The sequence below is a fragment of the Caloenas nicobarica genome, chromosome 3 (genome assembly GCF_036013445.1).
Source record: "Caloenas nicobarica isolate bCalNic1 chromosome 3, bCalNic1.hap1, whole genome shotgun sequence".
Taxonomy (NCBI): Eukaryota; Metazoa; Chordata; class Aves; order Columbiformes; family Columbidae; genus Caloenas; species Caloenas nicobarica.
Window position 1 is genome coordinate 83,006,212 of NC_088247.1, and position 25,973 is coordinate 83,032,184.

The following is a 25,973-nucleotide window of genomic DNA, read 5'->3' on the forward strand; positions in this document are numbered from 1 at the left end:
CATAGTGTACAGCAGCACCTTTAAGTGTTGAAGTTCTCAGATTTATAACCTGAGGTTTCTGCAGCAGAATGACCAGGAATGTATAAATGAACATAATTGTGTTAAGCTCCAGTGAAGATTAGACAATCAAAAGGTAATATTATTGTCTACAAATGGAAGGTAAGCTCCAAGTATGTGAGGAGGGTGTTTAAAGTCACTTGCTCAGTGGAGATGCGATACTGTGCAAACACCGTGTGATGAGAGACTCTTCCAGAGCTTACTCCATCCTTGGGTGTAACTCCCAATGGCATTTACTGTACTATTCATTACACATTTCTAGAAAACACCAGAAGGTTAACATGCCAATTATTCATTGCAGCTTGAGTATTGCTAACTATGGGAATTTTTCCTTTTGCCAGAGAAAATGCTGTTGTCTGACTGTTTGCAGGGGTTTGGTTGTGTGTGTGGTTTTTATTTTATTCCATCCCCTGGCTCCCCCCAGGAGTGAACATCCAGAAACAAATCTTGCAACTTTTACTCAGTCCTTAAATTAAAAAGTTAAATTGGTTTAAATTTTACATGGGGGGGTTGGCAAAACCTCAGATTTTTATCGCTTAACGGAAGTCTTCATGTTTATCCAAGTCTTGTACTCTTTGGGCTTTGTGAGAATTCTGCCATTGAGTAAATGGAAATAAAATAGAGCCTTGTCTAAACTATTAAATTCAGTGAATCAGTTTTTTATTCAGCTACGCTTCTGTGTAATTCAGAGCACGGTTGTTTAACAGATGGAAGAAAGTACCACTCTAACAGCCTGTATTTAGAGAAAAAATATGCTAGAGGTTAATGAACTTGAAAAAAGTTTGGGGTGAGTTGTTAAGATATCTAAAGTTTGGATTTAGCATAACTTTATTAATAATGATTTGTTGTGATAGTTAACCAAATGGCTTACCACGCTCCTTTTAGCAAAAGGCTGATTATATGCATTATAGCTTTGGATATCTTTGAGGAAATCTGACTAGCCAATTTTTTTTTTTTTCTTAAAATACTCAACCTGATGATGTACTATTGCTTGCTTTTACATAGCAAGATACTTAAAGCTGGATACCTAACAAACAGATGATTCAGGTATCTTTTCAATCTATGGTCTCTCTGACTCGAAGTTTCTGAGATGCAAATCACTGAAGGCTGGGAACAGTATTTGGGGCAAGTGTGCTGGCCCTGTTCTCCTACAGTTCCACAGACGTCTGCTTCTTGAGACAGATGCAGAACTGCCCCAGCCTGTCTAAGCTAGTGCAGCCACTCTTCTGCAATGTCCTAATCTTTATTTTATTTTTTATTTGTGTTCATGTTTTGGCTTCTGCTTATAGCTATGCTTATAAGTATTGAAGTGTTTTCTACGCTGACATCTAACTGTTGAAAAATAGTATACATTGAAGCATGGTAAATAGATTTGAATCTTTCTCTTTGATATTCCCCAAATTCTATAACACCTTGTTCTGTGTAGATTTTTGTGTCTTCCTTATCTTTGGAGTGTCTTGTCTGCTTTCCAGGAATACACTAAGTGATGTTGCTGTCACGAGTGAAGAAGGGGTGGAAAAAACTGATGAGGGATTCTTTGCTCCTGAACTGTCACCCGTTGTCCCTGTGTACTTAGATTGGTAGGGCAGGGTTAGATATGTTCTCTCATAGTCATCTGCTTACCTGCATCTCAGAGGAAAAGACACCCTACTGAAATGAAACTTTCCTTAGCCTGAACTCTTTATCTTCCTCTGAGATCACTTCCTGCCAGAACTGGTTTTCTGTATTAGTGAAGATATAAAAGTTGCACATCTCTGGTGCATTAGTTTTGCATTTTGAATTCAATGTGTTTTTAGTGGATTGGTACATCCACAGTTGTTGCAGGTGAATTTTATTCACTTACTGTCTGCCATCTTTCATTGTTTATTCCCTTCACCTCAAATGGCAGCTGTGCCAGTGAAAATACTCACTTGAAGGGTAGTGGTAATAGCAGTCCTGTGGGGGTTATAGACTCATTCACTGTGGCACTTGCCAAGTAAAACAGATTTTAAGCTCTAGACTCCTGCCTGTGGGAGGTTGCTGCAGATATTGCACTGATTTGGTGCATCTCTTGGGTATTCTGGCCTTGGCCTTGTCTTGCTGATTCCCTTCTTTTCAGGAGAGGACCAGCTGGTCCACTCCAAGTCTTCTCACAATGCTGGACTTGAGGGAGGCCTGTGCTGCTGTTATATGGTTGTGGGTGGTCTTTCTGTTGCCTTGCATGACCTGTCTGTGGTGTTCTGGCAAAAATCAGAGGTAGCTGAAGAGGTACAGAAAGAGTTCCTGATTTTGTATGAATTAGTATATTACTAAGGAGGAAATTTCTTCAGTAATCCACTTGTTCTAAATTTGGATATTATAGATAGAATAATAAAATGAATACCAGAACTTTGGATTTCAATGTCTGCAAATGAGATGGTAAATATTATATGAATGGATTAAATGAGAAAGAGCACGCAGTCTGTGTCTTAATGAGAAAAAGAAAGTATTCTGCAGAACTGTACTCTTCTCCAGGAGTCCCACTTTTTTGCTGCATCCTAGTTTTTAGACACAGTTGATTGATTACCAACTAAACAGCTTCTAAGTTAACAAAATGTACTTGTTAAAAATCAAGAAAAAGGTTACAATTAGCTATTCTAAACCATTGCCACAGAGTTTAAAATTGCCTTTTCCTGTCACCTTTCCTCCTGGAGCAATATGTTGCTTAGAAATCCTTGCTATTAACATTCATTTCTTGCCGTTTAATCTAGTTAGTAATTCCAATTTGTATGTCTTCAAATGACTGGGAAAATACGGAACTTTTGCTGCGTATTTTTGATTGTCAGTCATGTAACTTTGCAAATGTCACTGTGCTATGAGACTGACCATGTTGTTTAAAATGTATATATATATTTTTTTTTGTACTCTAGTTTAGGCTTTGTGTTTGTTTGTATTAGAGTTACCTTAGTAGGAGAATCTTACAAAATTACTTGTGAAGACAATGTTAAATTGCTATTACTTTGGCAAGGTTGCATCTTGCTAATGAAGCTTATCTGAATCCATTCTTCAGAGAGCAGAAAACAAACAGATCTATTATTCTTCATTCATGAGAGAATAATCGTTAAAAATCGCATCAGCATGCTAGTGGAGAAGCTCACATAAAAGATGCAAGATGTTAACAACTTGCCCAGATCTTAGCATGTCATCTAATTTACTAAAATTTTTCACTATTCTTACATAATGGAATCATCATTAAAAATCTTTCCTCTTTTTGTTTGAAATCAAATCTGAAGTTGTTATAATATTTGTTTTCAGTTGCAGTCAGAGGTAGTACCTGTTTGCATATGCCAAAGCAGGTAAATAAGTCTTAAGAAGCGAGGGAACCTCTGAATTTCAAAGTTGAACTTTTTCTGTGCCATTGTGCATTTTCTCTCAGGCACAGAGATGGGTAGATGGCTCGAGATATTTTTGATTGAAATGTCATCTAAAATTTGCTGGGAGATGTAAATGAGCGGAATTGAAGCAGATTTAGTTTAGTTTAATTTTTTTACTATTCTTGTTTGCTTATATGGAACACTGCAAGCAGTATTGAATATCAACTTGTAGGTGGCGAAAAATTACTGCACAGTAGAGGAACCCGTGCTTCCAGGTTCAGGGGACCCACCAAGCTACCCTGAATCTCCCTGTCACTCTCTTGAAGGATATGTTTTTATTACAACGAATCAGTGGGTGTTGTAGTTCTTGATTTCCCCCCCGCCATTGTGTGACATTTCTTTTCTCCCTTATTTTTGAAAATGATATGATCTCTAGGAAACAGCACATCTAAGACAGTGGGTTTTAGCAGTGCTATGGCCTTCCTAATGTGCATCACTCCTTCTTGCTAGTTTCAGTGCCTCCATTAACACTAATTTGTATTACATCTGTAATAAATAAAGCGCATAAATCTGTTGTTCCACCTCAGAGTTCCCGTGGCATTATTTAGTCACTGAAGCTTTGGTGTTGAGCTGTATGTCGTCACCAGCATTCCTTGTTACAATTGCAGCATGCCTCATACATTGATTTCCCTATTTAAGCTATACTATTAAATGATAAAATGTAAACTAAGTTCTTGGTGGTTATACATAGCCTTCTAGGGACTTGCACAATACTTAGTGTTATCTATTGTCTTTTTTTCTAGTAGTATCTATTAGTTAGCAGCACCCTTACTGTTGTGCTTTTTCCAACAATTTTAGCAGGTGAGAAAGAGTCCATCATCTATGCTGGAAAAGGAGGTAACATTCGAAGAAATGCTAATATTACTAATATTACTAATATTAAATGACTGAGATAGGATTTATGTTCCCAGACTGATTGACTGATGGAAGGACCAATAACACTTAAACTGGGGGGGAGAGAGGAGAAGCAGAAATTAGGTATAAGCAGTGATCAATTTCGTGGTTATTTTGTTGTTGTGGTTTTGGGTTTTTTTTTAATATTCTGCTCGTCTTGTACAAAACTATTATTTTAAAATGTGGGGAGGAGTGATAACATGAAACAACCCTGATAAGTAATAAACTTTTTAGATTCTGCTTCATATGTTTATTTTTCATTAAATTTAGAGACGGTTGCAACTATGTTGTTGTGATTCAGTCAACATTTATTTCTATCTGGTTTTCATATACAAAGGCATCGGGATGCCAGAAAATAAACTGTTAACGGAGAATTAACTTCTTTGGCACGCTTTCATACTTATCTTCCAAATTAAAGAAAATGAAATGGGCAGAAGCACAGTGTAGATTACCTCCTTTTTGTCAAAAATGGTGGGAATTTGAAAATTAATAATAAAAAAGGGAACAGATGCAGTAACATGCCAGAGGGAGATTAATGTGGAGAGTAAAATCTGTGAGCAACAAAACTGAAGCAAACTGAATCAGTGGGAGGTGGTTGTACAATCAAAATCAGGATAAAAGAGAAATTACAAACAACCCTGCACTTGTCAAAGTAGTAGTAATGAAATCCTGACTCTGCCAGCAGCGAGAACCTGTGTTAGCACTTTGGGGTAAGGCCGGGAGCCGGGTGCCAGGTAGGAGGGCAGCGCGAGGCTGCTGGGCGGCAGCCATGGCGTGTGGAACAGATGGCGGGGAAAGCTGGCCGGGGAGGGGCTCCTTCGCAGAGCTAATCAGACAGTAACGGATGGGGCAGCTGGGAGGACTGACCACCGAGAGGCGAGCGGCGGGGTAGCCGCAGCCTCGCGCGATGTGTGCAGTGGTGTGCCCGTCGCTCGGACGGAGAGAAGACCTTGCCACGTCTTCTCCGCGCGGCCGCCGCCTCGCAGAGTCCGGGGGCGCGCGGCGGCCTGGCCCCGGGCCGGGGCAGAGCAGGGAGGGCAGGCGGGGCTGCCAGCGCCTCCCGCCAGGTGTGCCGTGCCCCTCGCCACCTCAAAGATACACGTCTTCGCTCTCGGTCCCGTCGCCCGATAAGGGTGCGTGTTTTCGTATTGTATCGTAGCGGCATATTGAACGCAGAATCTGGCGACTGACAGAAATACAAAAGCACGTGGGTCCGAGGCCTGACCCAGCAGACCGATGACAAAACTTTGCCCCTGTTGAAAGAGGGGAGAGCCGTAGGTCGGCACCTTCCCACAGGGTTGGGCCCCTCCGATAAATGAAACTGGTTTTCTGATGTTTTATTTTTGCTCAGGGGAGGCACTTCCCTCTTTGTAAATGAGAGCTTGTGAGGAATGAAAGGAGGTACGAGCCTTCTGATCTTGAGTCACATGAATAATTTTACTCATGTGAGAAGTAAAGATCAATAGGATTTCTTGTGCAATAAGAGGTAGTCATGTGCAAGAGGATTACGAGGTCATGCCCTGTGTTGATGACTGTCAGCTTGAAAGAGAAACAAAAACAAAATTTTGTCGAGGAAAGGGGGAAATAAAATCCTGAAGCGTAGCAAGGGAGGCCTGACCTATTGCTGCCCAGTTTAGTTTGATCGGGATATGATACTTTTTCAGACAATTTCAACAAAGAAATCTACGTCTCCTGCATCTGCTTTTTGAACTTGTGTATCTCTCATCTGCGTAAGGTTTATAGCTTGGCCCAATTATTCATTTTGAGTGAGGAGAGGAGGAAACATTACAGGGATTTGAAATAGGTGGTATAACATAGCCATATGCTATTTATGCAGCAGTTTCTGCAATAAATCTAATTTGGTGCTGTCAAAAAAGATTAGACTTATTTAGTATAGCAGCACATTAGTAAATGATTGTGGTAGCTTTGAAAGTTGTCATTCACTCTGCTTTACTTGCAATAGAATCTTGCAAAGCTTTTTTTTCCCCTTCCCTTTCCCCCGAGCAACACTTTGAAAATGTCTCAGTTCTTTGTCCTGCAGCTGTAGAAACTGCAAATATTTCCAGAACCGAGAATAAGGTCCTGCTTTAAAGTAGTTGAAGAAAGGGATGGAAGAAAGAATAACCTCTGTTGTTAGCAATTATATTAATATATAGGCTGAAAAATCAAAGTGTGGGGGGGATAAATTTTTCCTTTGCCTACAGGTTTTCATAGTGCAGCTGAAATTGTTTATCTGATTATACAGCATGTAGATAAATTAGCTACTCTGCGTTATTATAGAAGGTAAAATATTTTACCTGCCATGATGAGACCATATGCTGCTTTACGAAGACTGATACTGAATGATTTGAAATAAATCGGCTCTGTTGTCTTCTGGCAGTGCCGTGTAGAAATTTAGAAGCTGATAATACTTTGTGTCAGGGTACTACACAATTATTTAAATATCTTCCTATTTAAGCATTTAAACATATTTAAGATGATTGTACAAACACGTAAAAGCCATTGATGAAGTTTAAAAGGGAAAGAAAGAAGGAAGGAAGGAAAGAAAGAATATAAGTGGAGTAAAGAATAAATCTGAAGTCATATGTTAATTTTGAATATGGAAGTCTTTATACATCACCTTTTCTCATTTTTAAAGAGTTTAAACATGGTTGGCAATTTAATTTATTGCCCTACAATATGAATTTCTCGAGGAAAAAGCAATAATACATTTTCAGATATTATTCTTAGATTCATCTAAATTTTTTTCCATGGCATTTTAGCTACAACTGGTCACATCAAATTTCTCTAATGATTTCATTTTTTATACATCACATCAGGTTGCTGAGGCAGCCAAATAGCTACTGCATGTAGAGTGTGGTTCAGGAGTAGTGGCAATACTTAAAATGCTTTGGAGAAAGCAGTGAATTCAGATGAAACACAGAAGAGACAAACTGCTGTCGAAAACAAACATCTTTATAAGGTCTTTGTTTTGAGCAGTTATTATTCAGCACTAACAGTAATAAGTTTATCTGTGTGTATCAAATATTTACTTTGATCTCATTCAAATTAGATTTTCTATTTGTGTGACTAATGACAAGAAGATAATGATTTCTTTTTTTGAACCATAAGAATCTTTCAGACATATGTATTCAAGGCTGCTGGATTTTTTGCTGAATTTGCTAGTGGAAAAATGGTTCTGAATTTGTCTTTATTTTTCACTTGTTCCAGGGCTTTTATCTCAAGTATATCTGAAAGCTTGTTTTACAATAAGTAAAATAAAATGCACTTTTCCTATCAGCACTTGGTATTTGTGAACTGAAACAGTTTTAAAAGCCACACTGTGCTTTCAAAAGTATATTCAAAGTTGTTAATTTTGTGCATTCACAGAGATTGTTGGTTTCTCTTGTTTTTTGTTTTTTTTCCTTCTGTGAAATTTCCTCCTGAAATTCTTGCCTAGAAAAAAATTCAACAGAGAACCGAAAGTGTCCTCAACTGTGGACTTTATCAAACTTGATTCTGAAGAGCATCTGCCTGTAGGTTGTCATGTCTGGATAAGGCAGCTGGTAGATGGAGGGAGGAAGGAAAATCAGCTGAGCCCACCAGCTCTGGCTGCTCTCTTCAGCCCTTTGCTCCATGCCCTTGTGCTGGTGCTTGGTCAGAGGGAAGGTGTGAGCCGGGAGATGCCTGTCCCGAGCAGGCAGATGAGCACAGCCGCTGCTGTCGTCGACTTGAGAGGGCTGACCTCCTTCCCCTGCCCGCGCTGGTAGTGGGGAAGGCTTAATAGCGTTAGCGTGCTGCTCTTGGGTGCCCCTGCGGTCCTGGGGGTTTGAGTATCAAACCACATTTTTGTAGAAATAGGAGCAACTGTTCTTGATTAGCTTCTCCTTGTTGTTCACTTGCCTTCTACAGAGCTGGAATCAAACTGGGGAATAGAAGTTTTTCTGTAGTTAGGTTAGACACTACTGCATGTTCTTTTTGTTCCAGAGTTCCTGTTCTATTTCCAGTGCTTTTGTTCACCTGCATGTAGTTTCCTACAGAAAAATGTCATAGCATCAGAAAACATTCCCTTGCTATTCCAGTGACTAATCCCCATATAAGGGATGTAGCTGTTTTAAGTTATTATTCAGCTAAACTTGTGAAGTATTTGTCAATGCAATTTTTATTAGAGTCAAACTCGGACCTAACATAAGTGTAACTGCATTTCTGCTAATGAGCTTGGATTACCTCCTGGATTTGCTCCCAGAAAGCTTTACTTAAAATTCATTTTTGGTAAAAGGGTAATAAAATGGGTGATTCGTTATAATTGCTTACAAAACTTAAAATACGTATTTTATTTTTTGGTACTGTATTTAATCTTGGTGAAAGATTTTAAAAATTTTTTAAAGGTTACCCAAGGTCTGCAGTGAAATTGAAAGGTATTTCTTATTTTAGAAGAAAGAGACTGTCGAGGAGGTTAGTTAATAATTCAGGAGCTTGTGGTTATCAGAATGTGTCCCTGAAAAGAAATATGGGTACAGGAATTGCTAAAAATAATGTAGCCTGTTGACAATATGAATTTAGTCTCAGCCCTGACAAAGAATCTTTACAATTCGTCTCAACATGGAAGGCAGTATTTTTACAAAGAGTTGCATATGTGTGTTTTACAAGGCTTGAAAACAGGAAAAAATATTCAGGATATCTTTTTTCCCTTAAACAGTGTTGCATTTGAAATATCAGTAGGTAAGTTTTAAAAAAAAAAAAAAACACCACACCAAAACAAACAAACACCTGCAGATGAAATAATTTGCAGCGAATGCTGTTGGCTGCTTTAAGGTTTTCCTGTAAACTTACTCATTCAGCTGTTCCCATTTTCTCTTAGCATTTTTAGTCAATATCTTTGTTACATGTTGTTAAAATGAGAGTCAAAAGCTTTCATTTATTACTGTATTTGTAATATTTTTATTAGCCTTTTCCACTTTGTATAGTTCTGCAAGTCTTTCTCAGATTCTGCTAGTCTTTGCAGGAAGGTACAGATATACATATATGAAGAAAAACACATGAGGTGTTGGAGTTAGCAAATGATGATTAAAATCTATTCCTTTTGCTTCTGTATTATTTTTCCTATACCCCAAACTGATCTTCGCAAATGCAGGACTGTAAAGAACTTCATCTTATGCTGGTTAGCAGAAGTGGATTTAAATCCACACCGACAGTTCATTTGACAATGACCTTGAGGGGCTTTGCTTCTTGAAGAAGAAAGCAGAAGCTTGCGGTAAACAAAGTTCACTTCTGACAGATGGATTGAATGACAGAAAGGTTGCGAGTGCCAGAATAGCCCTGGCAGAGGAGGAAATGTTCAGTGGAATCCAACAGGAGAGGAGGTGTGAACAGGTGCAGGGTTGCTGACGGAAGGGGAACCAGATGGAAGGAGCCAGAGCCAGTTTATTTAAAGGAAAAGGCAGAAAACACTGAAAGGCTGTGCGATCAGTGGCTAAAAGTGTGCATGGAAGAAGGTAAAAATTCACAAAGCAAAACTGCACAGTGGGATATCTAGCACTTAACATAATGGTAGTAATTTGTGAGTTTCGTTTTAAAGTTGCTGTTGAAATACCTTTCTCCCTTTCTCTTGATAGCATAAAGAAGAGAGATTTATAACCTCAAAAAAAAAAAAAAAAAGGCAAAACACTAAACCCCTCAACTGTTCTACTGCCTGTCCATTATGTCTAATACTAATGTGCAGACAGTTACGATCAGAATAATACAAAAATTATGCCATGGTTGACCAAACCAATAAAAGGCATATAAGGCTGGATTTTTATTTTCTAACTCACCTGTTCTTATCTAGCTCCTGTGATATGTGGATAGATAAACATGTATTTTATTGTGGTGTTTCTGTAATATCTAAGCAAATCAACAACAGTCAAGTACAAGGTAATGTTAGCACATTATCTTATCTTTCTTGCTTTTGGTCACAAGTTTGTCAGTTTGCTGGAATATGTGGTGTCTTGCTGTAGAGTGGGGGAGAAGTCTAGCTTACTCCTAGATAGAATTCCCTCAAAATCAAATATTGTCTTTCAAATTGTCATTCTGAAGAACGCTTTCTTCTGTCAAATTGTTCTGCTTCTTCCCAAGCTCTTCATGTGAGGCTGGCTCCCTTGGAGGCAGAGAAAACTGTTCCCCACTTCTTCTCAACTTCAGCAATAGCTGGGGAGAGTGAACAGCTTCATAGTACCAGGTCTATGGTAGCGTCACGGCAGGTTGTGTGTCCAAACCTAATGCCTATGAAAAATGTGGGTGTCTGTTCAGCAGTCATTCATAGTGCAGCTGTGATCTACTGGATCATGTAGCTGTACTGATCTGATCCGCATCAGGTGTGAGCGCACAGTCACTTTCCTTTTGAATTAGCTAGAGCATGCAATGCAGCATTTATGCTGACTTTATGCCAGCTGCAGCAGGACAGATGATACCTGATTCAGCATAAAGCTTGCTGGTACAAAGTTAACGTACCAAAAACGTTGGGGTTTTTGAATAAATTTAAATTGGCAAAGTGAGTTCATAGCAGATCAGGTATCTGCATCATTTTTTCATTCAGTAGTGAGAGCCTGATGGTTGGATTTACTGTATTAGCAAGCTGAGCCTTGAAGTACAGAGTTAAAGTTGTTTGAAGCTGGTCTAAGTCTATGCTGCTGCTGAAAGGCAAATCCCTCGAGTGGAAGTATGTGGCTCTGTCTGACCACATATTGCCAGGTCAGCACAAGCAAGGGCACTGAAAGACAGGCACCCGTATAATCAGGTGGTCCAGGGAGTTAATAAGTTAGAAAAAATAATAATTTGCTCTTGCAGAATAAGTTGAATGAATGCTAACTATATGAGGTTGAAAAGAGGGACTGCACTTATTACTGGCCATGTCACCTTAGACTGGCTTAAATCTGTCCTGAAGCTGCATTGTAAGAAGAGACTGCTGGTGCCAAATTCGAGAATCACCATAAGTCAAGAAAATTACTCCTTTATTTTAAATACAGTGAAAATAATTCAAATAACTTTGTATATAGAGAGTAAATGCCTGTAAAAATCTTTTTTTGTAAGCAAACATTTCAACATTCAGCCATTTGTAGAAGCGGCTTATGGAACATAGAATATTCTAGAGAATGGGGCACTGTACTGTGAACTGCTTAGGACTACGTACTAAGACTTTACAAAAACCACTTCTTTTCCTGTTGCATCTTCCCATGCAACTTGTGTTCTGTACTTAATTGTCTGTTTCTATAAGGACTTATCAGCCAAATAGTTCACAACCTGATGGTAGTAAACACTGCAGGATGGGTGTTTACTTAAAAGGTTGTATCTTGCTGGCAAGGCTTATAGATGTGCCAGAAAAATTAGATTTTTGGTTCTAAGTCAGTATGTTTGACCTAATATGAGATGTTACTGTTAGATACAATTTTTTTTCTTTTCTAACAACGGCATAGAGGGCAGATAATGATAATATTTAGCTATGACTTGATATACAGAGAAATATCCAGATTGAAAAGTAGTTACTGTCTACATTGAGGAACTCATAGTTTTCTGTATATATCCTTTGAAGGCATAACACCAAAATAATAAAATCTTGTTATAGGCTAAGTGTTTGCAAATTCTTTCTTTTATGCTGAATTTAAAGTAAGAAATCCAATCCTTTTATTTTGTTAATAGATTTAGCAGATAGAAGTAGAGATAGGATATACCACTTATGTATATACTCATTAACCAGATTCAAGCTTCTTCATACCATATAACTTTCATAGGACTAATGTTCTGTGTCTCTCAGTTCCTATGGCCTTGCAACTCTTAATCTTTCTCATGACCATCAATTTCTCCAGTTAGTCGTAATTTTAAAGTAGTTTTCAAGTACAGCAAGTACTCAAAAATAGAATAGGAATCATTTCCTGAACAGCCATTAATGTGAAATATCTTCTGATGCCTCAGGTACTGTGTAAGGGGCAAAATGGAAGTTTTAGACTTAGCATTTTATTGTTTCTATAGACCTCCTAGTAGTACATAAAGTGCAAATATATAGATATATACAAGTTATAAGGTTCAGAGGGTAGAAGAAATTTCTGTTTCAGTAAAACTGAAATTCTCAGAGAAAACCAGGATATAGTATAACAAGTCAACATTGTTTTGATTCTGGAAGTGGAGATACAGTTGGGTAATTATTTGCATTGTGGGGAAATGGTTTCAAGCTAATTTGTCAAATACTTGTAGTTAGTCTCTTGACAAAGTTGGAAATGTGGACAGAGCTCAGCCTTTTTGTGTATTCTCCTCCAAAAGCATTTGTTGTATTTTGAGGTGTTTTTTGTGAAGTAGTAGTAGCCTGGCAGAGCTGTCTTTTCCAGTCTTTTATCTCAGGTAGGGTAGTAAAAAGTTTTGGTTGGTTCGCTAACATACTTTGAAGGTATTTCTACTTTAAAGTTATTTCTGTAGCATCTTCTAGCCATCCAGATCCATATTTAAAGAGCTGAATCAATTTGAATGCTTCGTTTTTTTAACCACTTTTAAACCCTAGACCTTTACATAACTTTTTGAATTGCTTGTAGTAGATTCAGCTTCATGTGGTTATGAGAGGAAAACTCTGACATGTCATTATTTTAGGAAACTCTCTGGATCTCTCAGCTGATATAACTAGGCACCTTACACTGTAAAAACAAAAATTAAGGTTTGTTTTGGTTTAGGGTTTTTTGGGGGAGGGGGTTTAGCCTCAGTTCTCACGAATAAGACCACATGCATCCTTCACAATGACACAGTTCTCCAATTCTACCAATTGAATTATTATAATAATTAGCTGTCTGCAAAATTTGACCAAGCAAATGTAGATTGTGCTGAAGCTCACCAAACACAGTGTGCTGGCTGGGGCAGTTTCCAGGAACTTGAGCTTTCTGCTGAGAAGACCTGGCAGTTGGCTCCAGAATTAGCATCCACTCAGCTCCCAAAAACAGACATAAAGGGCAACTCAGTGGGTAATTCCTATGATGGGATACAAGAAGGGCAATTTTTCAGCTCCTTGGAGAGGTTTAAAGAAACTACCTGATCAGGATGCTTTTAAACCTTATTTTGACATAATTCTTGCACAAGCATACATATATGCATCCTTTTTTTTTTTTGGACATTCATTTTGTGCCTCTCCTACCCTGTAAAAGCACCAAGAGTTGTAAAACCCAGCCAGTCCAAACTTGCTCTGGTGGATTTACACATGCACTGAAAAAAATAAAAAACTTTGTTGCAAAGAATTGAATGGCAAAACATCTACAGTGTTTTATAAGACTGTCCAGCTGTGTCCTCAGTCATAGCAACCCTACATGTTAACAAGGACCTATTAGATGAAAATACATAGGTCTTTCAAAGGAAGATAACCTGAACAATGAATGCTAAGCAAAAAGTTCCTAGAAGCTTGACTTTTTTTATGCTTCCCCTTACAGAATAAGGTATTGTGATGTCTTGTTTTAGCTTTTTTGCATGTTGCTGTGGGTATTTTTTTTTTCCCTGTGACCTGAGAGAAGAGGAAGAATATACTCTGATTTTCCATTCATCCCTTGACACTTGTAGCTGAAATAATAATGTGAAGTAACCTGTGAGAAGATGGTTCATAAAGCTGTTTGTAATGGACAGTCCGCTAGACCTGTATCGTGGAAGAATTGCAAAGTCGACTGCGTAAAACCTTGTTAGGCCTTTGTACCCAAAGCTATTGGCTAAAATCTTTAGAGTTCCTAATACACATAGGCTTTCAAGTCCTATTTCCAAAAGTGTTGTAATTGACTGGAGTGCTTGCAGGCCAGATTTTGTTAGAGATACCGGGAATTAAGTGGTTCTAAAAACTGTTTTTCCATTGAGCATATAGAAGCTTGTGCTACACATTTATTTTCAAAAGTGCTTGGAGAGAAAGCCCATTTCCGCTGGCGGAGCTGTGGGAGCCCTCAGCTGGGTGCTTTCCCTCTCCTGACAGCATTTGTTGCGCAGTAGTTCACAGTGCTGGCCCACTTGGCTACCTGTTGTCTGGGAAAAGGTCTGGCTGTGCTCAGCCACTCGGGCAGGAGGCAAAAGCATCAGTGTTGGACTCTGACGGTCCTCTTGCTGCCCCAGTGTGGGTGGTGGTGCTGAGTTCCAGGACCAGTCGTTATTTAGACCAACAGTCTTGTTAGTTCAGATACCTCAAACGTTTGGAGTACTAAATGCCTTAGTAATTGAAGTCCAGTTTAAAGTAAGTGTATATGAAAGCCTAAAATATTTTATAATTACATTTTTAACTACAGTTAATAAGAAATGAAGATGTCGAAAATAAGGTTAGGATAACCTCTTGTGTGCCACTGAACTGAGATAATTGCTGGAGTATTTTAATTTGTTCAATTAAGTTCATAGACCTTGCTAATGGATCCATTAGCTTTTTACAAAATGCCACATGTTGATCTCATGGAAAAATCAAATAGTCAATATAGGAAGCGTGGCTGCTTCACATCATAGTTGCTTTGTCAGAAGACTTACTGGCAACCTCCAGTCAGAGGCCTAATTCTACAGTAAGACTCACCCTGTGTTTTTTTCATTTTGTATTTTTACCCTTAGCAAAGCAAAAAGAATTGCAGAAATACTATTGAACTGCATTGTGAAATTCCAGATTTTATCAGTCTAAGTTCTGGTTTTTTACAGTCAAAAATCAATAAGCTATTATTTATGTCAAATATGACTTTTACATCACTAGTCTTTACATCCTTCCTTTTTCTTTACTGTGAAGCCATTTGGCAGAGATCAGTGTTCTATTGAAAATGAATCTGTGATCCAGTTTTTGTTTGTTAGTGGTGGGAAATGTTTCTGGAATGGGGTAGGGGCAAGGGGGGTTTGGTCTTTTTTTTTTTTTTTTTTTTGTGGTTTGTTTTGGTTTTGTTCTCTTTTGTTTGTTGGGGCTTTTTGTTAATTTTTGTTTGGGTTTGTTTTGGTTTTTTGTTTTGTTTTTAATTAAATTTGGTGGCTCAAATCAGCCAGCATACTTTTATGTCCTCCTTGAGGTCAAAGTGAATTTTTCACTTCATTTTCAGCAAGGACTTTTTAAGGTTTGCAAGTGATAGCAATTTTGTTCTTCTTCCTGTGCTATAAGCTACAGTTTACTGTGCCTTTTGTTTTGTCAAGAATATTTAGAAAGCATAGCTTTCAGTCACTGCGAACGGATATCCAGTTCATGGAGATATGGAAAGAAGTTAACTAGTAGGCTCCTCTTGGCAGCTGTAACTCAGGCTCAAAAAAAAAAAAAAAAAAAAATTGGTGTTTAGAACTAAAATCACAGTGGAAAACTTGCACTTCAGAACAGAGTTCAAGTAGAAAGCAGTAAGATGAAAGGAAAGAGCCTCAAGTTGCGCTACAGGAGGTTTAGATTGGATATCAGGAAAAAAATTCTTCACAGAGAGGGTTGTCAGGCATTGGAACAGGCTGCCCAGGGAAGTGGTGGAGTCACCATCCCTGGAGTTGTTTAAAAGCAGCATAGATGGGGATCTTAGGGATGTGGTTTAGAGGTGGGCTTGACAGTGTTAGGTTAACAGTTGGACCCAATGATCTTAAAGGTCTTTTCAACCAAAATGATTCTTATGAGAGCTTGAGCTTGCTTCCATGTGAATGAGTCTTTGGTTGCTTCTGACTTTACGGCACAAAAATGAAAAGTCACCATGAGTTTAATGCTTCTGTTTAGCAAAATTGATTGATGTTATTACCAAATCCAGAGTTATTGTCAGAGAGGCATTTATGTAGTGTTTTACAATGGATGCTATGTGAAAGAAGTATAATTTTTGCTACTGTCTCCAGTTTTGATTCAGTGTTTGCATTCTAGTAGAGAACAGGCGTCTGCACTTTAACCATTCTGTCCCCTTGTTTTGATATCTATAGATGATGCTTTAAAAAGTTCTGGTACAATTGATCTTTAGCTGTCATTTCTGATTCAGGTCTTACCTGTGCATCAAAATTAGGCCGTTATTGATTTGCTTTGCATTGTCTCTCTGCCTTCCTTTAGTCAAGAAATTCTGAAGTTTTTGTAGGAGGAAACTTCCGATATCTTCACACTAATGCTGGAGGGGTACAACTGTTTCCTTCTGTCTACAGTCCAGAGCTTTTCTTTTTCTTAAATCAAGCTCCTCTTCTTTCACAATTCAGAGTAATTGCAAATAAGCAGCTGTTCTCAAACCTTCTGAAACTCCTGCAGTATTTTCTGGTTGTATCATAAACATTACCAATAGTTCCTGAAATCTCTTGGACATGTTTTATCCATAGCTTGGAGTTGTTTGGGTTTGTGTTTGGTTTTGGGTTTTTTTTTTTTAATTTTTCCCCTCTTTATATATGTAAAATGTGTTGGGGAAATTTTCTGCAGGAGGGCAGAGAGATAGAGAGCAAGGAAGGTGTCAACTCAAGGTGTGGGTGAAGGACCTGCCACTCAGTTTAGACAACTTTGGCTCCGGGAAGCATTTTCATTCTTTAGCAGCTCTAGGCACCTACAATATTGCTCTTTATGTGGCACTGGATGTGTCTCAATCCCAAAATTTTCTAGGTGCTAAGTTTGAGATGACTCAGCTACCTTTCTATGTAAGACTTACCTGTGTTTTCCTAGTTTAAGAATTGAGCTTTTATCCACTGTATAAACTTTTTTATTTTCGCCCACCCCATATACACTTTAGCCATAGGGAGCTCACCATGTATCCGTGGGGTTTGAGCTTCTGTTTGCTCTGTACAGTAAGTAATACAGGTAAGTGGCTTTTTTGGATGTGTCACCTTAGCAAGAGAATGTTCCTGGTGGCAGTAGATTCTCCATTTATTTTGAACTTGCTGCTTAGCACCCACCTGCGCACAGCCATCTCACATGAGACACTATTAAATAAAATACTGTGCTACTGCCACTTCTTTAGCTGAAAGCGTCTGGAGGATGTGGTAGGTGCTTGGGCATTTTTTTGAGCAGTCCAGTGCTCAAGAGAACTGTCTGAAGGTAAAAATATGTTTGTGAGTGGGGAAGAGATTTAACTAGACTGGTTCCCAGCAAATATGGAAAGATTTTTCATAGGAATGCCTTCCATATTTGGAGCTTACGTTTAGGAGTGATGCAAGCATCACGCCTTAGGATAGCCCCAAAATGGTTACGAAGTATTTCTGAGAATGGTGTGATAAAGTGCAGTTCAATGTATGAAATTTCCTTGAAAAACATGCTTTGTTTCCTTAACGCTGTAATATTCTTGCTATCTAAATGTGTTCTCTGTGTCAAATCATTTTCAGTCTTACCTCTGAAAAAACTGCCTGTGATTTCAAAGGGAATTTTGCATAAGGTAGGACTTGGAACATCAGGACCAGGAATTAGTGTAATGTGACCCACCATTTGTATTGCTTTGGGGTAAATTTAAGAGAGAAGATTTAACATTGTGTGTGTCATGCTGAGATATTGCAATATCTCGGATGGATTATTAGGCACCAATCCAAAGGTTAAGTGCAGCAACCACATGAGATGTGGCTTTATCCTTACATGATCTATGCCCGTGTTCTGCTTTGTAGTCCCCTGAAATAGGTGTTATCCCTAGAATGAAAGAACACATTTATAAGACTTATAGAAACCTATCTCAGGCTATTAAATGTACTTTCAGCAGAAAAGTGTGTGCATGTATATGACTTGAAATCTAGGAATAAGTCCTTGTATATGTGAACTCACTGAAATTTCAAATCTGGATTCTAGTAAGGATCAGATAAATATTTACAACCTTTGGGAGAGTCTATGTATGAATTTGCAGTTTAGGACCTTTTCTAATTTATATGCATATCTCTTTTTGTGGTTTTATTTTCCATGCTGTTTTTGCTTGGCTTGCATTAAATAAAATGCTTCAATGGAGTGTGGTAGTCTAGCATTTGTTTTGCCTCAGGAGTTGATTGCCCCATCTTGCATATCTGGTCAAGTAAATTGCTCTCTTGCCTGCGTACCTCGATGGCAATGCTGGGCTCCAGACCTTCCCGTCCAACCCCCCAGTGAGCAGAACCACACGGGCCTGGGCCTGTGTAGTGCTAACAGGCTCCTCTATTGTAACGGATGCATTCATCTCCTATTTACATAAATTAATAGTTTAAACTTGTTTGGTTGCTTAAGAAAACTCATTAAGCTTTCAGAGTAGTTGTTTTATGAGCACTGTGGCGATCGCTCCCATTGACTTATCTCCTGCTGGTTCACTGGGAACCAGTCCATCTAGGGGTCAGGTCCCTAGGCTTCCTTGCAGAACTAAATAAATAGCATTTAAAACAAAATGCAAATACTCCGTTTCATGCAAAGTGAATGTTGGGGAACTTCCTTATGAAAAAGAAGTGGCGTTTAAAATTTTTTATTTTTGTCTGGAAGGCTGTTTTTTGCTCAGGAAATCAATCATGGTTTTTTTTAGCCATTTTCTACTACTCACTGGAGAATGTTTGACATTGTTAGAGGAAGGTCAGTTTCTATAACCTGAAGTGGGAGGGGAATGTTTAATGTGAAAAGCTTGGCTAGATTTTTTTGTTTATTATTAATTGAATGCTCTGCTCTGCCTTTTTTAATTTATCATCTTCGGAACACGATTTTTATTTTTCTTTATTTCCTATGGGTTTTATTTATAGATTGGAGAAAGAGAGCATTCAGCACAGCATTAGCAATGAAGCAAAGGCCCGAGCCCTTCAGGCCCAGCAAAGAGAGCAGGAGCTGACACAGAAGATGCAGCAAATGGAGGCCCAGCATGAGAAAACTGGTAGGTGGTAGGGAAAGATTAGAGCCTGGGCACTCACTCACAAGCCAGGCCCACGCCTTACTGTGAAATGACATCAGGAACACCTGTAACCTTTGGCTGGCCGAAGGGAGCAGATGCTAACTACACCGGAGATTCCGAATTACATATTAGTTAGCGTTTAAAAGAGAAAATGGCAAGTATTGCCCACTGTCTGTTGATTTCAGAGTGCTGCTCTCACATCTGTTGCACCATCTGGATTATGAGTTTATTTACCTGTGTTCAAGAAACGTAAAGCTGAGAGAGACCACAACAAAGTAGAAAAACAAAGGGCTTGTTTTTGGCTGGATTTTCAGGCACACATGTTATATAAAGAAAATAGCATCAGAAGCTCTGCGGGAAATGCTCTGAGCTTACAGTTAAAGTCTCCTGAATAGCATTGAACAGTTCCCACAGTACACACATTATAGCTACTCTAAAAGCTTAATGAGTTTGCTTCGGCATCCAAACTGGAGAAAAGCTTTAGCCATTAATCGGTTCTTAATTCACTGTCGCAGCTGGATGTAATTCACTGGCTCCAAATTGATATGTTCCTTTATTTAATCTTTGCAGCCTCAAACATTTTTTGCATTACCATGTCCCCCCCACCCTCAACCTAGAAGAAAGATGTTTAATCCCTTGCATACTTCAGGTTCTCATAATAGGAGACTTCATTGTATTGACTGAGCTGATCAATAACTTCTAACCTTTAATCTGGAAGTAACATGGGTTTTCCAAACAAACAAAAAAAGCCTTTTGTTATTGTGAAGTATTACGCCAACATTAATAAAGGTGCATATTATAAACAAAAAATAATTTTTTAGAGACAAAATCTCTAAATCCTTAGCATGGAAAGGAGGAGGAACTTCAGCTCTTATGGAACATGGTATATTAATATGTTTAATAAAATAGCATTTTTATGCACCAGTCCTATAATACCTTTAGAAAAATGATGCAGCATTTATTGATCCCAAGTAATGTCAGATAATACGTGAGGTAGCAGACACATTTGTATCTGCCATCTGATTTTCTGCCTTTTTTTGCAGCATTATCACAATACTAGAGGACCTTTCCGTGTGTTCAGGGAGTGCAAGCAGCTACGTTATGGCTGCTGTCTACACAGTAGGAAAATAAAAGAAGCTCTCAGAATCATCTTTCCCTACTCTAGCCAGCACATCTGCATATGACCAAGTGTAATTTTGCACAAGAGATGTGTCATTTACCGTCCTGGTGCATAAACTGTCCCAGTATACAAAAATGAAACAACATTACGGCTGAGTTTGTTTTTATAGATCTCTAGTAGGATTAGAAGGAGTTGAAAATGAGTCAATTTTTGTGTACATAAAGAAACCCTTGTGTATTATGACCCTGTACACATACAAAGAATTTGAGTAACAGTGTTATCTCTTTCTCTGATTTTAAAAGCAGAAATCAAGAAACATCATTTTGCAATATCTTCCTTTTGAAAGAATAGAGATGCTTGATTTCTAGGTCATGAGTTTTGGTGCAGCTCAAACTGATAGTAACTGAAAATTTAATTTATAAAATGGTTTCAATGCAACTGTCACTGGACAATAAGTCTATATCTTATCATTAAAGTAAAAAGCTATATATTAATTATAGTAAGTGCAGGATCCAGTAAATAAAACAACTGGTTTTTGAAGCAGAGAATGAAATGAGTCTACAGTGTGAGTGTTTGGGTTGCCAGTGAAGCCTCTGCACCAGTTGAGCAAGCAAAAGGCTGCTGAGGCATGGCTTGCCAATTTTATTTCTCCCGAAATGTCAGTGAACTTCCAGCTAAAAAGCAAACCCACCAGATTAGATATGTAGTCATTATGGTGATTCTTGTCATACAAGACCTGATTCAGTGGCAACGTCTCTTGAACAATTTAGGTTACTTTATTCTGACATAGAGCCTTTATTTGGTGAATGATGAGGTCATAATTCCATGTCCGAGTAGCTGAAGTTTCAAAAACATACCAAAGTGAGAAGGATCTAGAGGAAAGAAATTGAGAATATATAAAATTGTTTCTAAATTATCTGTACATTTATATAACTGTAACATAAATTTCTAATTTAATAATTTCTAGTAAATGAGCTGGATTCATTGCTGACCTCCCAGAATACATTCATAGCAAAATTAAAGGAAGAATGTTGTCTGTTGGCAAGGAAATTGGAACAAATGTCAGAAAAATACAGGTTAGTATATTTTTCTCATTCTGTCCCTTCTATTATTAGGACATGCTTCCTTATTTTTTTAATATTCATTGTTATTCATCTTGTCCCAGATATTACACATCATCTCAATATAATGTATGCCACTTAGGAAACATGGATGGATTTTTTTCCAGGTTTATTCTAATTTTCTGCTTTTCAAATTATGTTTCTGGCTATTACTTCAAATTTCTAAGACAATTCGAATGTAAAAATTGCATACTATTTTCCTCCTGATCCTCATATTCTTAATATAAAGATTGGAAAATTGTTAACAGAGCTACAATTCCAGTTTATCTGAAATTATATGAAAAATACTAAATATTTAAAGTTCTCAAAACTGTAATCTGTTGGTTTAATTATTTACTTAAAGCTCCATTCACAATATTACACACTGAATAATTATCTCTGAAATAATTGTCATCAAAATTACTTGTCATTGAAGCTCTGATTCTGCACCACTTCTTATGTGGTGCTCTTAAAATCGGTAGCAGGTCTAAATACAAAACCACTAAAAATTCAGCAATAGAACAAAACCTGGAAGCAATAGCTGGTTTAGGTAAATACAAAAGTATGAAGGTATCTATTTAAAATTTTTATTGGACAGGACTATCTTAAAAAAAAAGGGAGAATGTAGTTCTGTACCAGTAAATAACTTGATTTTACATTTTTAAGTGTGAAAATAGTTGCTATTGAAACTTTCTGCAGGGTTCATATTTAGAGGAGTAAACAAGACTTAATTGCTGAGTTGCCATTCTGCAACTTCTATAAATTCCATGCAAAGTGAATTTGGTAATTAAGGGTAGGATTCATCTCCTATGGCTTATGTGAAGTAAGGAAAACACTAGCAAAGAAAAAATTGGTTTTCAAGATAGGATTCTTCTTCCACTGGGTGGATTTAATAATTGCGTTTAGGTAACATAACTGGCAACACTCACTCATGGAGAGAGCTCGTTTATCCCAGTATCCTGTTTCAAGGAATGGTCAAAGTGGAATGATATAAGTAGATGATAGACATATATATGTAAAAAATATATGATGCTTCCCACAGGTACTGCCTCCACTGCCCATCCTACTTTCCACTGAATATAAAGTGTTGACTAGCTGTTGAGTGGCTGAGGTTGGGACATGAATCCCATCCAGAGTTTTGGGGGAAGAAGTGAGAAACTTGAGGAAATGCAAGCAATCTTCCCTTGCAAATGTTGTGATAGGTGCTTGAGAGAGAAGCAAACACAATTTTTCTTCTGAAAAAGCAGAGCTCCTCTGCTAAAGTAATACAAAATCTAAGTAGATTCAAATCATATTATTATTCCAGCAATAAAAATTCACACAGACTTTGTTGCTAGAGCTCACAGTCACAGACTAGTAACTGTAAAAGGATGAAGGAAAGACAGAAAACATACTGTGAAAACACATTATTCTCTGAAAATAAATACCAGAGATTGCCAAGTGTTTCTCCACCTAGCAGCATTAGCTGACTATGTCAAGAACCCAAAAAGAGGAAAAAGAGCCCTCTTCGATCTCCAGAAAGGGGTATGTTTTACACAAAAAAAACAATATGGAGGAATGTATGAAAGCAGTTCTGAGAAGTGGCCCTAAAATAGCCTGAGCTTGCCTTTGCTGGAGTGGGAGCTGCTGTAGTCAGTAACAGGAATGGAGAAATAAGTAAGGACAAAGAAAGCATGTGAAAATGAGAACAGAAGGCTGGAACTGGAAACAATGGAAAATGGTAAACTAATAAATGGCTTCAAAAAGTGATGTGATCAGGAGATCAGATTCAAAAAACAATTTTGGCAAACATTTAAATGTGTGATCAGTCTATGTCTTTCAGTAGTATCTTTCCAAAAGCCAGTCTTCATGCTCAGTGTCACTGGATATGGTGAAAAACCAGTTCTGGGACAGAATGCTGGAGCTTGGTCTTCTGAAAAAAAAGTAATCATTTTTGTAATATTTTATAACTTAGTTCTCATGTGCATTAATGAAAGCAGATCATGAAGCAGCAGTGTGCACTATTTGCATGGAAAAAAAAATTTCCATTTTTTTTTTTCCCAAGTTTTTTGCCTTTATCATAAACTGAATTTTGAACCCGGTTGTGTATTTTCTTGCTACACTTCTAGAATCTGTGCCTTAGTTGCAGTGGGGTTAAGAAATGACTGTACACTAGCAGTACCATTATACAATTGGCAAAGCACTCAAGCTTTTTTAATAACAGATGCAAGAATAAGTTTACATAAAATTTTGGGGTTTTGTTAAGAAGTAAAGTAATAAGAGGCATTTCAAATTTATCTGTGACAACTACATATTTGCACAATTTCAGAATTTCACATATTTTTATATTTAATACAGGTTTTCCGAGAAATCTAAACCTAAGTTTTCTTGTTTCTGTGTAAGCTGGAACCATTTTTGTGAGCTAGCCCCACTGAGTTAGAAAAGCTTCAGAAAGACAATGTCAGACGAATTATAAACCCCTCAAGCTGTGCAGAAAGAAGATAGTGTCTGTGAAGGTTTTTGTATGCACAGGCATGTTTAAAAATATAGTCCTTTGTTGATTTCTTCTCTGTGATTTTTGTTCTTTTTTTTTTCCTCTGATTGTCACGGTCTGAGTTTCTAGGTTGTAGATTAATGCTTAACACTACCCACTGTGTATTTGTGATTTGCGTTTTGTAATTAAGGGGAACAATGGGAGTCCATTGGGTCTCGTTATATATAATGGTTGGTTTAATTTGTTTCACTTCTATCTTGTTAATTGTAAATTGATCATTAAGATTTGAATTCTAATCTGTCACCAGGGTTGTGAGTATTGAAGCTAGAGCAATGATCCTGGTTTTAATCACTGATGATGAGAAACAAATTTTATAATTTTGGTACATATTGCAGTTCATATATTTTAACACTGTATTTTATGATGTTATAAATATTGTTAAATGACTTTTAGAGTAGTTTTACTGTTTAGACTATAATGTATAAATTATATTACTGGTTTGGCAACAGTAGGCATCCAACTGTGTGAGTTTAATTGAAGTAAAGAACACACACCCGACAACTATTTTCCTGCATGTTTGGTTGACTGCAGTCGTTGCGCTCAATACCAGGAGTGAAATGTTTGTTGAAGGCAGCCGTACAAAGATGTGAAACAGTCTGACTGAAGGATCAGTCATTAAAATTATACGCAACAATTTTGTGTCAGCAGAAAATATTTTAGAGCGTGTATTTAGTTGCTGTACAAGTAAACAATTGGGTTTAAGAGCAGGAAAAGGCAATGCCTAAAAAGCACTGCAATGCAAAAGGTAGTTCAGAGGAGTAACGGCCACATTGCCACCTTAGTGTTCAAAAATCAACTCATTCTAAAAATATCCTAGGACTGACTTTGAATTGTGACTATTTAACATTTGCTGGTTCTTTGCCTCCAGTATTTGAATGTTTTGGAGGAACCTTTGTTCGTGTGTTTTTTTTTTCCCAGGACTCTTCCAGCAAGGATAGTAGAAAAAACTTAAATTTGGGTTTAAATAGAAGTTGAAGCTTTCTTGGTAGTTGAATGGATCCGGAAGTATAAACTGTTGTTGTTGTCCCTGTCCTCCCCTCAGTCATCATCAATTATTTTAAAAATAATGACAAGTACATGAGATTTGGCAAAATCTATTACCCGTCTACTTACGAGTGTGCATTTTCATGTGACGTCGTAGCTTTCGGTTTCAGAGTAATATAGATTTCATAGAGGTCTTTTGAGTCTATGAGATCTCAGAAGGACAGGGAGAGACATGAACATGACTGTCTGACCTGTGGGGCCAGCCTGAGTCTGCAGACGTGCAGCTCCATGTGAGTTCAGCTCAGGTGGCAACACTCCAAATGTCTGCACGCTTTGGTTTCTCCTAAGTCTGCCACAGTTTACTACTCGGTCCGTTGGACCCAGAGTAGCTCTTGTGGAGCAATGGGCATGACCATGCTGTGTCCTTTAGTTGTTCTGGATCCATCAGACAGTTCTTAGTGCACAGATTTTTCTAATTTGCCTCTGTCCCTAGTGTTCCATGTGGGCTATCTCTGAAGTTCAGGACTGTGCACTTGGGCACCTGCTCCATCTCTCTCCCATCCCTGAGGTGACAGCTTGGGAGCAGAGTCGGTGAGAAGCGTTTACACAGACCTGGTCCTGGCCCTGGCTGGGTGGAATTGGTACTCCTAGTAAAAGCGTGCTACCACCGCCAGTTGTTCAGGGTTATTACAATTATGATTGGTTTTCTGGGATTTTTTTAACCTGACAATTTGGAAGTTATCTATTTAAATATCACATAGAATTAACTGTTCTATCTCAGTCTTTGGAGACTGAGGTGGGTGAGTGGTATATTTAAAGATGCAGAGGGAGTCTTTCTCAGGTCTTGGTGTGCAGTTTTGTATTGGAACCAGCGTTCTCTCTTTAAGGCCAACACATGCAAACTGTTTAACGTTGACCTTAATGCGCATTCTGTCCTTTATATGTGCTGTCCTCCAAAATTTCAGTGTGGTGAAATACTTGAATCTTGAATCAGACTCTTAGGTATTTATGTGGAAGGGACATGGTGTAAATAATGGTTTAACTAGAATGTTTGTGTATGGGTTTGGGTTTTTTTGTTTGTTGTTTTTATTTGTTTGTTTGTTGGGGGTTTTGGGGGGAGTGGTGTGGTTGGGGGGGGCTTTTTGTGGTTTGTTTTGTTTG

General features: G+C 38.0%; 1 protein-coding gene across 5 annotated transcripts in view; it reads left to right on the plus strand.

Annotated features, from left to right (window-relative positions):
* SDCCAG8 (SHH signaling and ciliogenesis regulator SDCCAG8) overlaps nt 1-25,973 on the plus strand; it is a 110,051-nt gene that overhangs the window by 40,476 nt on the left and 43,602 nt on the right. For 4 of the 5 annotated variants that reach the window (XM_065632513.1, XM_065632515.1, XM_065632518.1 and 1 more), the window contains 2 exons: nt 18,930-19,057; nt 21,163-21,271. The exons of the other annotated variant lie outside the window; for it this stretch is intronic. In XM_065632513.1, coding sequence (XP_065488585.1) covers nt 18,930-19,057; nt 21,163-21,271 — 237 coding nt within the window. The remainder of the gene's footprint in view (nt 1-18,929; nt 19,058-21,162; nt 21,272-25,973) is intronic. 5 annotated transcript variants of the gene reach the window in all.